This window comes from Ciona robusta, chromosome 7 (assembly GCF_009617815.1).
Source record: "Ciona robusta chromosome 7, ASM961781v2".
NCBI lineage: Eukaryota > Metazoa > Chordata > Ascidiacea > Phlebobranchia > Cionidae > Ciona > Ciona robusta.
The window spans coordinates 942,981-956,191 of record NC_143241.1 but is presented as its reverse complement, the minus strand read 5'-3'; the positions used below and the strand labels follow the sequence as shown (position 1 = coordinate 956,191).

Sequence of the window (13,211 nt, the reverse complement as noted above, 5' to 3'; positions counted from 1 at the left end):
AATCATTGTTAATTTTGATTAATAAGTGAATTTATTGTCAGTAATACACGTAAATAACACGAAAAAATACTGTACGCTTTGAAAATCAAGTTAAAACATTCTTTCCTTACCCTACTGCTATACATGTAACTATTCAAGCCACTTCTCATAAATTATCTCCAAGTGCAAATGACTGAATTTCAAATATTTTTGTCATCCATTTTCCGGATGTATAAATTACTGAATTCAAAACAAACCATTTAAATTTTGGCATTGAAAACATAAAATTGCATTCGTTTAACATCTAATTTTAATACTTAACAACAGCAAACTCCTTTCTGTCGCGAACTTTGTTCGACTGTGGGAATATACTGTCGAATAATACTCAAACATATGTTTTTGTTAACCATCCATTGGATACCCAAAAATGGAAATTTAAAAAAATGTATCGTCTTTGCCCGAGTCCCATCGTGCCCCACCCTACTATATACCTTACACGCGGACGTAGTGGGCTCAATTACAACTTAATGCATAATGATGGAATATCGATCGAGGAAAGGTTCCTTGGCGCTTCCATTGTGAGCGTATGTTTCCTTGGGTAAGACACGTGGCAGCAATTGCTGCAATCCAGTGGTTCCGTGAGGCAACCAATGAATTCATATTTATGTAGTTTCCACATTTCCTAATTTTTTTTTTATTAATTAAAAATTCTCTTCAAAGTCGTGTGGATTTAGTTATAATTCAGTAAATATCCTTTGTTTCTCACTGAATGAAACGGGAATGTCTCGTCTTACCCCACCCTACTATATATACTATTTACCATATTAATAAAGAATGAGTTAATCTCATATTTATTTTATTATCGTTTCAATATAACACCGCACATATTTACCACAAAATAATAATTACCAAATATCACCAACATTACATTTCCTTCCACTTTAATACCCCCCCTGACCACCGAACTGGGCTATTATTTTATCATTGTTCTCGTTGACTTTGCCGATAGCATCCGGGAAGTTAGTAGTGAGCAAGTCGTACATGTATTGTGCGGTTAACGATTGTCCGGTTTGACTTGGATGAAACCCATCGACCGGTTCAATGACTTCCCAATCCTGTCCACCCATGTCTTCCCACATGTCCATAACTAAACATGGAATCGCGGTTTCAATTTAATTCAAAAGTTAAATAAAATAAACCCAGAAAGTCACTCTTTGTAACTGTACGGGCAAGCAATTTCATTTGTTTACTATAGGCTTATGTAATATATCATATATTTAACACGAGGCATATGTCCAACCAGTTTGTACATAGCATAGCGCGTTTTAACCACTGTCGTTTGCTGTTGAATTTATTCCCTTTGTTATTTATAAACCATGTCGTAATCGCTAAAGTTTTCGCAGAAACACATTAAAATTATAGCGTCTTATGTACAGTACGCGGTGGCATAAAATGGAACATGTTTCATTCTTTTTTCCATCTTATCTGGTGTGTAAACCAAGAATGTTTACAGAATTATATAACCGTATCATCACGGTATTCCATCTATGGGATGATATGTGAAGCTCACGGTATCCCATCGTACCCCACAGTACTGTATTACTTACATATATAGCCTCACTGTCACGGTTCTTTAAACATAATAATATAAGCAAATGTTACACCCTGTATATAAGTAGATAACCAACAACTTACATCCACGAACATCGTAATCCATATAAGCCATGGTAAAGTTTTGGAAATGTTCGGTGTCCACGATGTTCTTTGCTTGAATACTTAAGTTATGCGCTCTCTGTGGAAAGTTGTTGTATAGATTATTATTCACACAGAAAAAAAAACTTACTACAAAGTTACATACGTGGTAACTGGTAAGCGGGCACGAGGTGTATGAACGTAGTCGTATTATAACGACTATCGTTACCATGCTACCCGTGGTTAACACAAGTTACATTTATTAATTTATTAATACATGAACTATGTTGTATAGTATTGTGGGTGAGGATGGGACACCTTTAGCATGTAACATCGAAATATCCTGATCGTGTTTTAAACAGCAATTAACAACGGTCTATGGTAGTCGTGAGGATACGGTTTTACATTTATTTGAATGTTCTTGTTTACTATCAAATAAGACGAGAAAATGTAATGAAAAGGTGTCCCATCTTCCCCCACCTTACTATATATGTCCCACAAACCTGTGAAGTTAAGTTGCGCAATGTTTCGTTGCTGTTCATCCAACCAGTACAAGGCGATACTTCCAAACAGTTTAAATAATCGTATAAGTTCTTGTACGACACATCGTTATTTAATTGACCGATTGGATGCATTCTACAAATACAGATATAAAACTTAACGTTAGACATGTGAACTGCTGAGCAAGTATATAGGATTTATAATTTTTTGTCACACTGTTATTCTTGTTGTCACTTATTCAGGTTTAATAAATTTTTAAAAACGCTTTTGTATTAACATGTTTAAATTATATAGGCGTTAAGGTACGTGTAAACATGATTTAAATTTTTAATATATTATGATTTGATTTCAGTCACGAGATATTAAAATGCAGATGTATTAAAATAATCATCGCATATGTACAGGAGAGCAAAGCTATAATGGATGAGCACGAAAACTACGACGTTTTTTACTAGATTGATACTTTTTATCATGAATGAATGTAACTTACTTTATCCTCGCGTGGCCGGAAAACGACAGTCGTTATCACACGGGTTTAACACCTCGTGCCAGCTTACGAGTTACCATGTATGTTACTTTGTGGGTGATTATTTTTTGGGGGATTTTTTTCATTTTTTTATGTATGACTGCAACCCATTAGTGACCACTGGGTTGAAGCAGTTGCCGTTAAGTGTCTTGCCCAAGGACACATACGTCCACAATGGTAGCAGCGACAGGCCTTGAACCCATTACCTAATGGTTACTGGCAGGCGCGCTAACCACTACGCCACGGCGCCGGGATCATACAACAAACAGACGTCGTGTAGGAATACAAAAATCGTGATATTTAACATTATGGCTTGAAACGAATTGTTGTGTAACACGTTTGTTGGTTTGATTGACGTATAGAGACATCATAGACTTACATGGACATTATTAGCGCTGTATTGACATTTCGAAGAAAGTTGCAAACAGAATTACTGACGCTAAGTTGCTTATTGAGTTTTAAATAAAAAATATGTCTCTTACAATATATCATAACATATTTCGTATCACTTATTCCTGACAGTTATTTAGAAAATGGCCAGATCCATGGAATATATCATAGTTATTATGCTTACAAGGTCTCTCTTTCAACTACTGGGTGAATGACGTAAATGATATCAAACTCTCGTAATTACAGGGAGATACCTGTCGTGTAAAGTATCCCACAATACACGGCCGTCCGCCAAACCAACAAGCATAACGTTGCTGCCTTTAGGAATATTGTTGTCCAAATAACGTAAAGTGGTCATCATGTTGCTTCGATAATCTTCGGGTGTGGTCATGTGATCGATTGTATCTGGGTGTCTGAATACATAATCGGGACTTTACAGTGGTCGAAAAACGACAGTCGTTATAACACGGGTTTAACACCTCGGGTCAGCTTACAAGTTACCATGTATGTTACTTTGTGGGTGAAAAAGGATTAAAATAACAATAATAAGAAACATATATTAAAAGCTAAAATCCTATTGGTATACCAACCCATTGCAAACGTCATTTCCAACTAGTGCCAGTACAATGAATAGCGGATAATCATGAGTGGCGTTACGAGCCAAGCTTTTCACGATTTCTGTCATCGAACCCGACCGCGCGCCATTTACACCGATATTTTGGAAATCCCTGTGAATGCATCTATTCCTGTCGTATAACTTCATGTATATGGAATCAACTGGACCGTCGATGGATTCTGGCCACTCATTTGAAGTGAAGGCTAAATAATAATGTTCTGTTACTTTTGCTACCATTATGTTGCGAAATAAGTTCTTTTTTACTCAGCATCTAGTATGTATAACTGTTAAATTATCGTTTTTATATACTAGCTAAACAGATATTTTGTTAATGTATTAAAAACATATTATTAATAGAATACCAGAAAGCTAACTTTTAATGAATGACCACATGAACTTTTATTTTAACATAAACCCCGAGATCGTGTTTTCTCGGTCGTTGATTTCTGAAACTTGAGATCTAAGCTTTTAGATTTGTGTTGTGCGGGAACTGACAACGTAAAAAAATGATTAAAAAAACAGGCCGGCCGAAATGAATGGGCACGAATCAGAATAACATGTTGTGTAAGAAAGTTACATCTAAGCACTATTTCACAGCGCAAATGCCAACTTTAAATAGTTTTTACTGTTCCTGTAATGCAAAGCTGATATCTTATACAACCCATAAACGACGATTAAGATTATTAGGAAACACCTGTGATTGCTGATAGTTCCGGCCAATCGAACTCATCAGTCAACAACATCAGAACATCTTTGAAGGTATCCTAAAAATCAAGACCAAGTTATGCATTATGTTGTTTATTTATATGAGTGTAGTATTGTGGGGTAAGATTGAATGTTGTTAGCGCCAAAATCACTTTTTCGTAGTCGTGTTTTTATCAATTAACAACACTATTTTGGAGTCGTAAAAATACGGTTAAATAATTCTGTAAAAATTCTTTACTTACTACTAAATAAAACACCAAAGTAGGTTAAAAACATATCCCATCTTACCCCACCCTACTATATATATTACATACCTTGTTTAAGACTTCTGCCATAAAATACTCCGGTGGTAAATGGAAATGTGCGGCTGCTGAATCGCCTAATATCACAACACCTTTTGGATTTGTGTTTGCGCAATACAGCTCTTCGTATGGACGGCCAGTTTGTGGATCGGCACCCTATATGTTAAGAGATGCGTTAAACTTAAGCATGGGTTGTACAGTAAAGTTTATACATATATTCCGTTGCAATTAGAATCGTAAGTAATATCCATGTTGATTGGACGTCTTCCTGGGTACACGTCACTCCTTGTGTCGTCACAATCCTTTCCCCTCCAATGAGATCCTCTCAATGTTGGATCAACACTATACTTGTCGAGGTCGCTATCTTGTAAGGGAAGATGGCCGTCCGCGAATCTTAATGGAACAGAATGAATGAATGAATGAATGGATGAATGAAAAAAACTTATTTATTCTCGCATGCCAGAAAGCGACAGTCGTTATAACACGGGTGTTCATACACCTCGCGCCAGCTTACGAGTTACCAAGTATATGTTACTTTGTGGGTGATTATTTTTTTGTAATGTATGGCTGACTATTTATACAATACATAAAGGGCCAATGTGGCGGAGCATGCCACACGCCTTAGATGCAATGGGAATTATAATTCGAAACTTATATTTATAGCAAGTTATTGCTCATTATAGCTTTCAAATATTAAACTATTATAATAAGGTGGTGGGATGGGACTCCGTGTAAGACGTGCCTTTTTAAAAAATCCCATTTTACCGGTCCCCATTCAATGATAGACCATAAAAATGTTACAGTATTATTCGACAGTATTCTCACGGTCCAACAAAGTGCTCGGCAAAGATGATAACTGTTGTTAAGTATTAAAATCTGTGTTAAACAATTACAACATTTTTCAATGACTTGAAAAAGCATAATAGGTTCAGGTCTGATTCTCTTAATTTCCAGAAGATTTCGAAAACGAAAACAAAAGATTTCCTCTTTAGAAGGAAATGTAGCTGCAGGATAAGCATGTGACGCACGCGGAACGTTGTTGATGTATATGTGTGTGTATGTGTGTGTGTGTTGTACGTGATGGGTGGGTGGGTGGGTGGATATTAAACTGGTGTATATACTTTGTGTTGATATGGAAAACAATTCTTAGCACCAGTAGCTTAATCTTATGTTTCAATACAAATATCTATTATTATGATTTATTAGAAATATTCATTAGTCGATTTTACTTTTCAACTCCAATAGTAATCATAATAATATAGAAATATAAAATATAGCTTGTCATGTTTTACTCTTACACGTAATAAGAAAATATAAATTTAGATTCGTTGGTAAGGGTGTCTAGAACAGCTCAATTGTAATTGGCGAATTTAAATTATTGTTTATGAAGAATTTACTATAAAAAAAATGAAAAAATAATAATTGTTTAACCAGAATAAATGTTTAATTGGAGGACTGACCGGTTAATGTGTTCACAAATATCTTTCACTCCTGGTAGATCACACATAGGATAATCATCTATAGATCGAACTTCCTTCGTTAAAAGTAAAGGCGGATATGGTCGTGACTTGTAATTACCATTAAAGCCATCGGGCAATGGAAACAAATGGCAGAAGTTGGTGCCTGGTTCTTGAGTGCAAAGCCCGATCTATAAAAGATAGTTATTAGACCGAAGTTTAATATTAAGACGCATCGCATGCTAACATTATGACATATGATATCGGGTGTTTGTTTGTGGTAAGCATCATCAATAAGTGATGGGCCAAATCTATCCAATAAAACTGTGCATGTTGAATCAAGTGGAGACGGCAAGTTGTTGCAGAGATATTGCTCAGCCGCTGTTATAACATCGGTGGAATGAACTTGAGCAAGTTGTTCGACCAAACCAACAATCAACGAACATGCTGTGAATAAATAGTTGGTTTAGATGTGACACTCTCGTCTACTGTCTTAAGTTAAACCGTCGCTGCGCTTTTTTGTCGCCTAGCTAAAAGTTGCCACCGGTACAGTGATACGGCCTCATTCAACCCGCGTGTGACGAGTTCAAGGATCGGCGCTGCTACCATTGTAGGCGTGTATGTCTTTGGACACTTGGAAATTGTTCAAACCCAGTGGTCACTAATGGGTTGCCTTAATTGTCAGCCATAGTAAAACAACCACCCACAAAGTTACATGCGTATATGGTGGCGAATCCAATTTAAACGAAGAAGAAGTAAACCATTAATGAACCATTGAATCATTTGTTCCGTGCACTGGGAAAGTCGCCATCTGCACAACACATGTTGTTTGTGTTGCGTAAATAGTTTGTTTCCCACGATCACGGGTGGTCTTCATTATACATATTTAGATAACACTTTTTATAATATAGTAGAGTGGGGGAAGATGGGACAATTAAGCACATATTGCCAAATATTTCTAAAGTGAAAACAGATTGCGGTTTTGGATTAATACCACGAACTAGCACTATCATTTCTTTATTAATTGACAACAATTAAAAAAATTAAAACACACAGGGAGTTATTTAGCGATTCGCACAACAGGTAAAATCCGTAAAAAGAAAAATTATAGAAAGTCTCTCTGAAAAAGTGTCCCTACCCTACCATACTACTAATGTTATATGCCATTCATAATATAAAAGAAAACACACGAAAATAAAATACAAACAAAACTGTTTTACTTTTTCTTTAAAATCAGTTCTTGACAATAAAATTAAAAAAAAAGAAAAAAAAAAAATTAAGACGTCGATTACAAATAATTTTACGATCAAGCTTTGGAAAACAATAAATATTTAAGTAAACATCCGATGGGAATGAATGCAAAATAATTTATTATCATAATAAAGTCTAATAAGTGACTTAAGATTTTTGTTTCACACAAACCTGCGCACGTTGATCCACCGTTTGCATCACCTAATACAACGTTATGTTGTAACAACACTAAGACAACAACAAAGCTGCACAACAACAGGCGGTGCATTGTGAATGTTAAGTCACAGTAACATGTACTGACGTAACAATGGACGCTCACATACTTTTATGTTGTGGCCCTTTTTCTCGCGTTACTGTTCATTAACCCTAGCATATATATATATACTCGTAGTGGAAGTTACGCAAAATATAGTTAGGTGGAAAAGATGGCGCGAGATGGCTCGCTTATACACATGTCATGGATGGGCATTGGATAATAAACGAAAAAAATGTAAATTAAGAAAATTCGGTATTTAACAGAAACATCATTTTCCGGCACACGGGCGGAACATGGATATAAAAAGCTTGTAGATTTTCAATGTTCTATTTATTTTCTTTTCAGTTTATTTTGTTTGGTGTACGTTTTGTTGTAAAGTAAGAGAGTGACGTTTCAGTGAATAAATAAACAAATGAAACGGCAATAAATTCAAGTAAAAGGTAATCATAAAGTACATTGGGGTAAGATGGATACCGTAAGCACACAATTCCCAAATTTCCTAATCGTGTTTTTAACAATTAACAACGGTCTAAAGTCGTGAGGACGCGGTTACATAAATCTGAAAATATTCCTTGTTTATTATCAAATATGACTGGAAAAGAGAGTGAAAACATGTCCCATCTTACCCCACCTAACCGTGACACCGTTGTCCATGTTCAAGCTACTACTAACCATGGGGTGTGCATCAAAGTTATCTTATGTTCTGCACAATCACTGATCTATATATTTCATATTAATTCTCGTTATAATATAACCATGGATTTGATCAAGTCGGGTTTATTTTTTGTTACTTACAAATGATCAACACTTTCAACTTTATGACAGTCGTTACTCCTGGGATTGTAACTTTGTTGATTTATTTGCCATTGTTCTCATACTTAATTTACATTATAAATACTTATAATTGAAATTTCTACCCTCTGGTTCTGGCGTTGTTTGGTCGATTCCACCACCAACGCCATTCTCTAGTTGTAGTTGGTACAGCAGTTGTTGTTGTTGTTGTTGTTGTTGTTGTTGTTGTTGTTGTTGTTGTTGTTGTTGTTGTCGTTGTCCCAGGTGCTAATGTAACTTCGATCAAGTTTGTAGAGCAACAAAACTTGACCCTGTAATTTGAACAACTTTTATTATTACGTTGTTCAGAGTTTCTGCAGATAAGCCCAACATTCGGCAGCATTCGTACTCGATCACCGCCTGTGTAGAATGATCGGTGTGTGTTCGAAACCTGCGCCCTCACCGCCATTGGGTTGGGACAAAAACTGGGTCGAGTTTGACGAATTCTGTCAATATGTTCGAGATCTCCTTCCGAGTTCCTAGTGTCGAACCAGCGCGTCCACATCCTTCTGTTTGGACAAAACCCTACGGTATCTGCAAAGTAAACCAAATAAGTCAGGTAACTCGTGGCGTGAATTAACCTTTGCTAGTCTGAAAGAAATTTGCAAAGCATACATTAAAAAAATCCCCTAAAATCAAAGAAACAGAATTTTTTTATAACAACTGTCATTGTTCCGCCATGCGAGAATAAAGTTTTATTAATTTAAATAATCTAAAACATAGAACGTAGTCTAAATAAAAATACAACCAATAGTTTATAAGTTACCGGAACAGCAAAATCTGACTTGATAATCTTTGCAGCGATTCCTTCTGCCCTGTTGGAAGTTAAAGCAACTGAGGCCGATGCTTGGTGATAGTTGAAGAATATTCCCACCCTCCTGGTAAGGCTTACCATCGAGTAACCTCGCGGATATGGCAACAGGGGTGGAGCAAACTCTGCCAGGGTTTTGCCTCTTGATGCGTGATAACAATTCGAAATCACCGAATCCTCGAGGGTCGTCGTTGTCGAAAAACTGTGTCCATCCATGTCTTAACGGGCAAAGACCGACAGCATCTAATAATACATTGGCGCAAGTTAAATACACCACCAGATTTACTTTACCAAGATAAATAATTCACCTGAACAGCAATACCTCACTTTATAATCCCTACATTGACCGTTATCTTGATCCTTATTCAAACATATAAGTCCAGTAAGTGGGGTGATGAGAAGGGTTTGGTTTGCTCGACCATAAGGTAAATCATCTGAACAGAAACAAATATTTTTTAAACAAATTACCTGGTATGTGATTTCATTATAAAGCCTAATTTATGAGTGTATAGCATATTCTTGCTAAAAACAGGTATAGGGGTCGACGCGTTGCCCCACGTACTATTAAGCCTTTAATACCCGGTGTTGCTACCATCAGCATGGGCGTATATGCGTGATTGGGCAAAAAACGCCATTGTTACATTATATCACTTAAGATTATTCAATTAATATTTTTATCTGCTTTGATTATGAATACAAACACTCACTTGAGGCGATTCGAGCCTGAATGCCGGTCGGTATGCGACACACTCTGGTTCGATACGACGACAACACGTGAGCAAGTGTTTCTGAATCACCACCCGATGAACCATGTCCTGGAATATCCGAGTTATACCATTGTGTCCAGAAAACATTTCCTCTACAGACTCCAACTCGTGATCCGCCTAAAACAAAGAGGTAACGAATGAAAGAATGAATAAAGGGCAGTCCCCAATTGTGTATGTCCAAACTTAGATACATGGTAGGTTGGGGTAAGATGGTACATGTTTTATTTTATTTTCTCGTGCAAGTAAACAAAGAACATTTACAGAACTATATACCGATATCCTCACGACTCTAAAAGGGCGTTGTTGGCTCTTGAACCCATAAAGTCTGGGTTAGAAGCGTGTTAGTCATTTTGAAACGACACCTGAGATGGTATACTCGGCTACTGACTAAACTAGTCGGTCGCGGTAACTATTGGTTACCGCGTTTTTTTAGTCGGTGGTTTTTCACATTTAGTCGGCCGACTAAGTTTCTGTGCATTACTCATTACAGAAGTTAGTCGCTCAGAATCGGCCGACTAAAATTTTAGTCGGGCGACTAAAAAAGCAAAATCAAATTTAGGCGGCGACTAGTTTAGTCGGTAGCCGAGTATACCATCCCTGGTAACAGATGTAATTCCTACCTCCAGCAAACCGAGCGTTCACTCTTTGAATCGCCTCCTTTAGGACCGAGTTGTCCTTGGTCAGTTGATCGAATCTGTTCGTCCAACATTGAGCCGCGGCCTCACCCTCGTTGTATCGACTGCATTCGCTACAATTGCAAAGTTTCACCAAGTTACCTTTTAATATGTTATAGGGTGGGGCAAAGTGGTACAACTTTGCGGAGAAAGTGGAATATTTTATATTTTTTAAGGACTTTGATTTTATAATAAACAAATATAAATTTTACAGGAATATTCGGCAGTACGACTATATAAAGAGCGCGCCAAATATTGAAAAACATGGTATTATAAATTGTCCCCACCATTCAATAATAATAAAATTTATTTGTCTCTCACAGTCGCGTAGATAAAATAATTTAAACAAAAATAAAAAGATAGCGACGAAACGACACGCCCTAAAGAACGTCGATTTTAAAATTGTTAATCCAAATAGCAGGATGGAGTGATATGATCTATGCTCTCATTTCCGTGTTAGCAAACAAAACATATTTACAAGACCAGCACAATCCAAAGCAACCCATATTATACCTGCATGTTGTATAGTTTTCGACAAAACCTGAGACTGCATCGATGTCAAAGTCAGGCACCTCGGGCACACCCATGGAGGTTTGTCTTCGTTTTTTCCTTGGTATTTCTTCCAACAACGCCATGCGATATAACCTTCTAACTACATTGGGGCAAGGTGGCATGCTGGGAAGAATGGGCGATGGTATTGTCTGCCTTTTCTTACGGGAAACAGAACCATCTAGAATTTAAAATGTAACAATTCATCAGCTACACATGCTCACCTATGAGTATAACTTCTGTATAGTAAGATGGGGTAAGATGGGACATGTCTTTATTCTATTTTTATCGTTTTATTTTGTAGCAAAAAATGTTTACAGAATTACTTAACCGTATCCTAACGGTCCGTTGTTAATTACTAAAAGATGATTGGAAAATGCGAGATAATAACACCTTATTCCCCATAGTAACAAACCTAAAATAACTTTCCTTTATTTTATGCCATAAGCTACTTACTTCTACTTGAATATTTATACGATGAATATTCATAAATGCAAGATCTTAATGTAGAAGCGACCGGATCGTCGATGAAAGAAGAAACTCGATTGATCCAACATTCCGTTTCTTCGACGCCTTCGGTGCTAATGTTAAATTTGTTTCAATATTCACAAAAAATGGAAATAATATAAAAAGGGAACGCAATTGATAAAATGTACATTAAAGGGTGCATGGGGTAAAATGATCTAGGTCTCCATTTACTTTATCGTCTCATTTGGTTGTAAACAAAAATATGTTTTCATAATTCTAATTATCTTAACGTTGACCAACGAATAGAGAGTATAGATAAAATGTAAAATGGCGGATAAATTAATGATATAGTTTGTGCCACGCGTGGTCTATATGCGACTTATGGTGTATTTATTATGTAACATCGTAGTTGTTAACTCGTCGTTTTTTAAGTGAATTTGGTTTATATTTTGTAATGACAGCGATCACATATACAACGAGTGGAGAATAATAAACTTACTCTTTGCAGTTACTGTTTTCAGTGTAGAAAAACCAGTTCGAGTCTGTAACCGTCCATTCGGCTACACTTCCCCAATCGTACGAACCCAAACTACTTCTATTTTGCATGCAAACAGTGAACCAATAAATTAACCGGTTGCTATCAAACGAATCACTTGAACTATTAGTTGTTGTTGTGCTTCGTTTCCTTCTATCCAGATACTCCGCGTAATGACAAGCTTAAAATAAAGAAAAGTTTTAATTAAGGCAGGTTGGGGTAAAACGGTTCATGTCAACAAAGAATATTTAATTGTTAAACACGATTAGGAATCATAGGATATTACGTATAAACGATCTCCATCTTACCCCACAATACTAATATTATTTAAGATACTTTTTAAACAAACTTCACAAATTTAGAAAACACAAACTTAAGAATATAGTGGTCTTACCTTGTATTATAGTGAGCCAGCATGATATAATCACCATTAACCCACACATTCCAATGTTACTTATGAACTTCATACTGGACCTGCCTAATGATATTTATGTGTGTTTACCAAGCCTGCACCTGCTATGACATTGTGACAAATAACTTGATTGGCCTCAGGCTTATAAACTGATTCATTTCTACAGAAACAAAAAAAACGCCTTAAGGTTCGAGGTTTGTTTTTCATGGAAACTCCAAGATTACTTCAAGTTCACCTGACACATAAAGCTTGTTAATAAATAAATTTATGCTGACTGAAACAGCTTTATATATATATACGTGTGTGGCATACTGCTGGGGTAGGATGGGACACTTTTATCATCTAAATCCCATGTTTTCTAATTTTGTTTTTTCAATTAATAACGCTCTTAATTAGAGTCGTGGGAATACAGTAAAAAACATGTCCAATCTCACCCAATTTATATTTATTTTTATATAGTAGGGTGGGGGAAGACGGGACACCTTTAGC

The 13,211-nt window shown here is 36.3% G+C and overlaps 2 protein-coding genes across 2 annotated transcripts; both read right to left on the bottom strand.

Moving 5' to 3' along the window:
• Positions 1–818: 818 nt before the first annotated feature.
• On the bottom strand, positions 819–7,717 carry LOC149733289 (acyloxyacyl hydrolase-like). The gene is made up of 11 exons (XM_089881028.1): positions 7,591–7,717; positions 6,416–6,615; positions 6,172–6,359; positions 4,924–5,104; positions 4,724–4,867; positions 4,399–4,468; positions 3,679–3,907; positions 3,343–3,501; positions 2,175–2,307; positions 1,675–1,771; positions 819–1,126 (listed from the first exon to the last, which is right to left on the bottom strand). Exons 1-11 carry the CDS (start codon positions 7,685–7,687, stop codon positions 921–923), a joined length of 1,704 nt encoding a protein of 567 aa, XP_089737154.1. The 5' UTR covers positions 7,688–7,717; the 3' UTR covers positions 819–920.
• Positions 7,718–8,584: 867 nt separating this feature from the next.
• Positions 8,585–12,865, bottom strand: LOC149733288 (uncharacterized). Its single transcript, XM_089881027.1, has 9 exons — positions 12,705–12,865; positions 12,275–12,491; positions 11,764–11,888; positions 11,272–11,488; positions 10,705–10,832; positions 10,025–10,201; positions 9,626–9,751; positions 9,273–9,560; positions 8,585–9,040 (listed from the first exon to the last, which is right to left on the bottom strand). The coding sequence occupies exons 1-9, from the start codon at positions 12,775–12,777 to the stop codon at positions 8,589–8,591; spliced, it is 1,803 nt and encodes a 600-aa protein (XP_089737153.1). The 5' UTR covers positions 12,778–12,865; the 3' UTR covers positions 8,585–8,588.
• Positions 12,866–13,211: the final 346 nt, after the last annotated feature.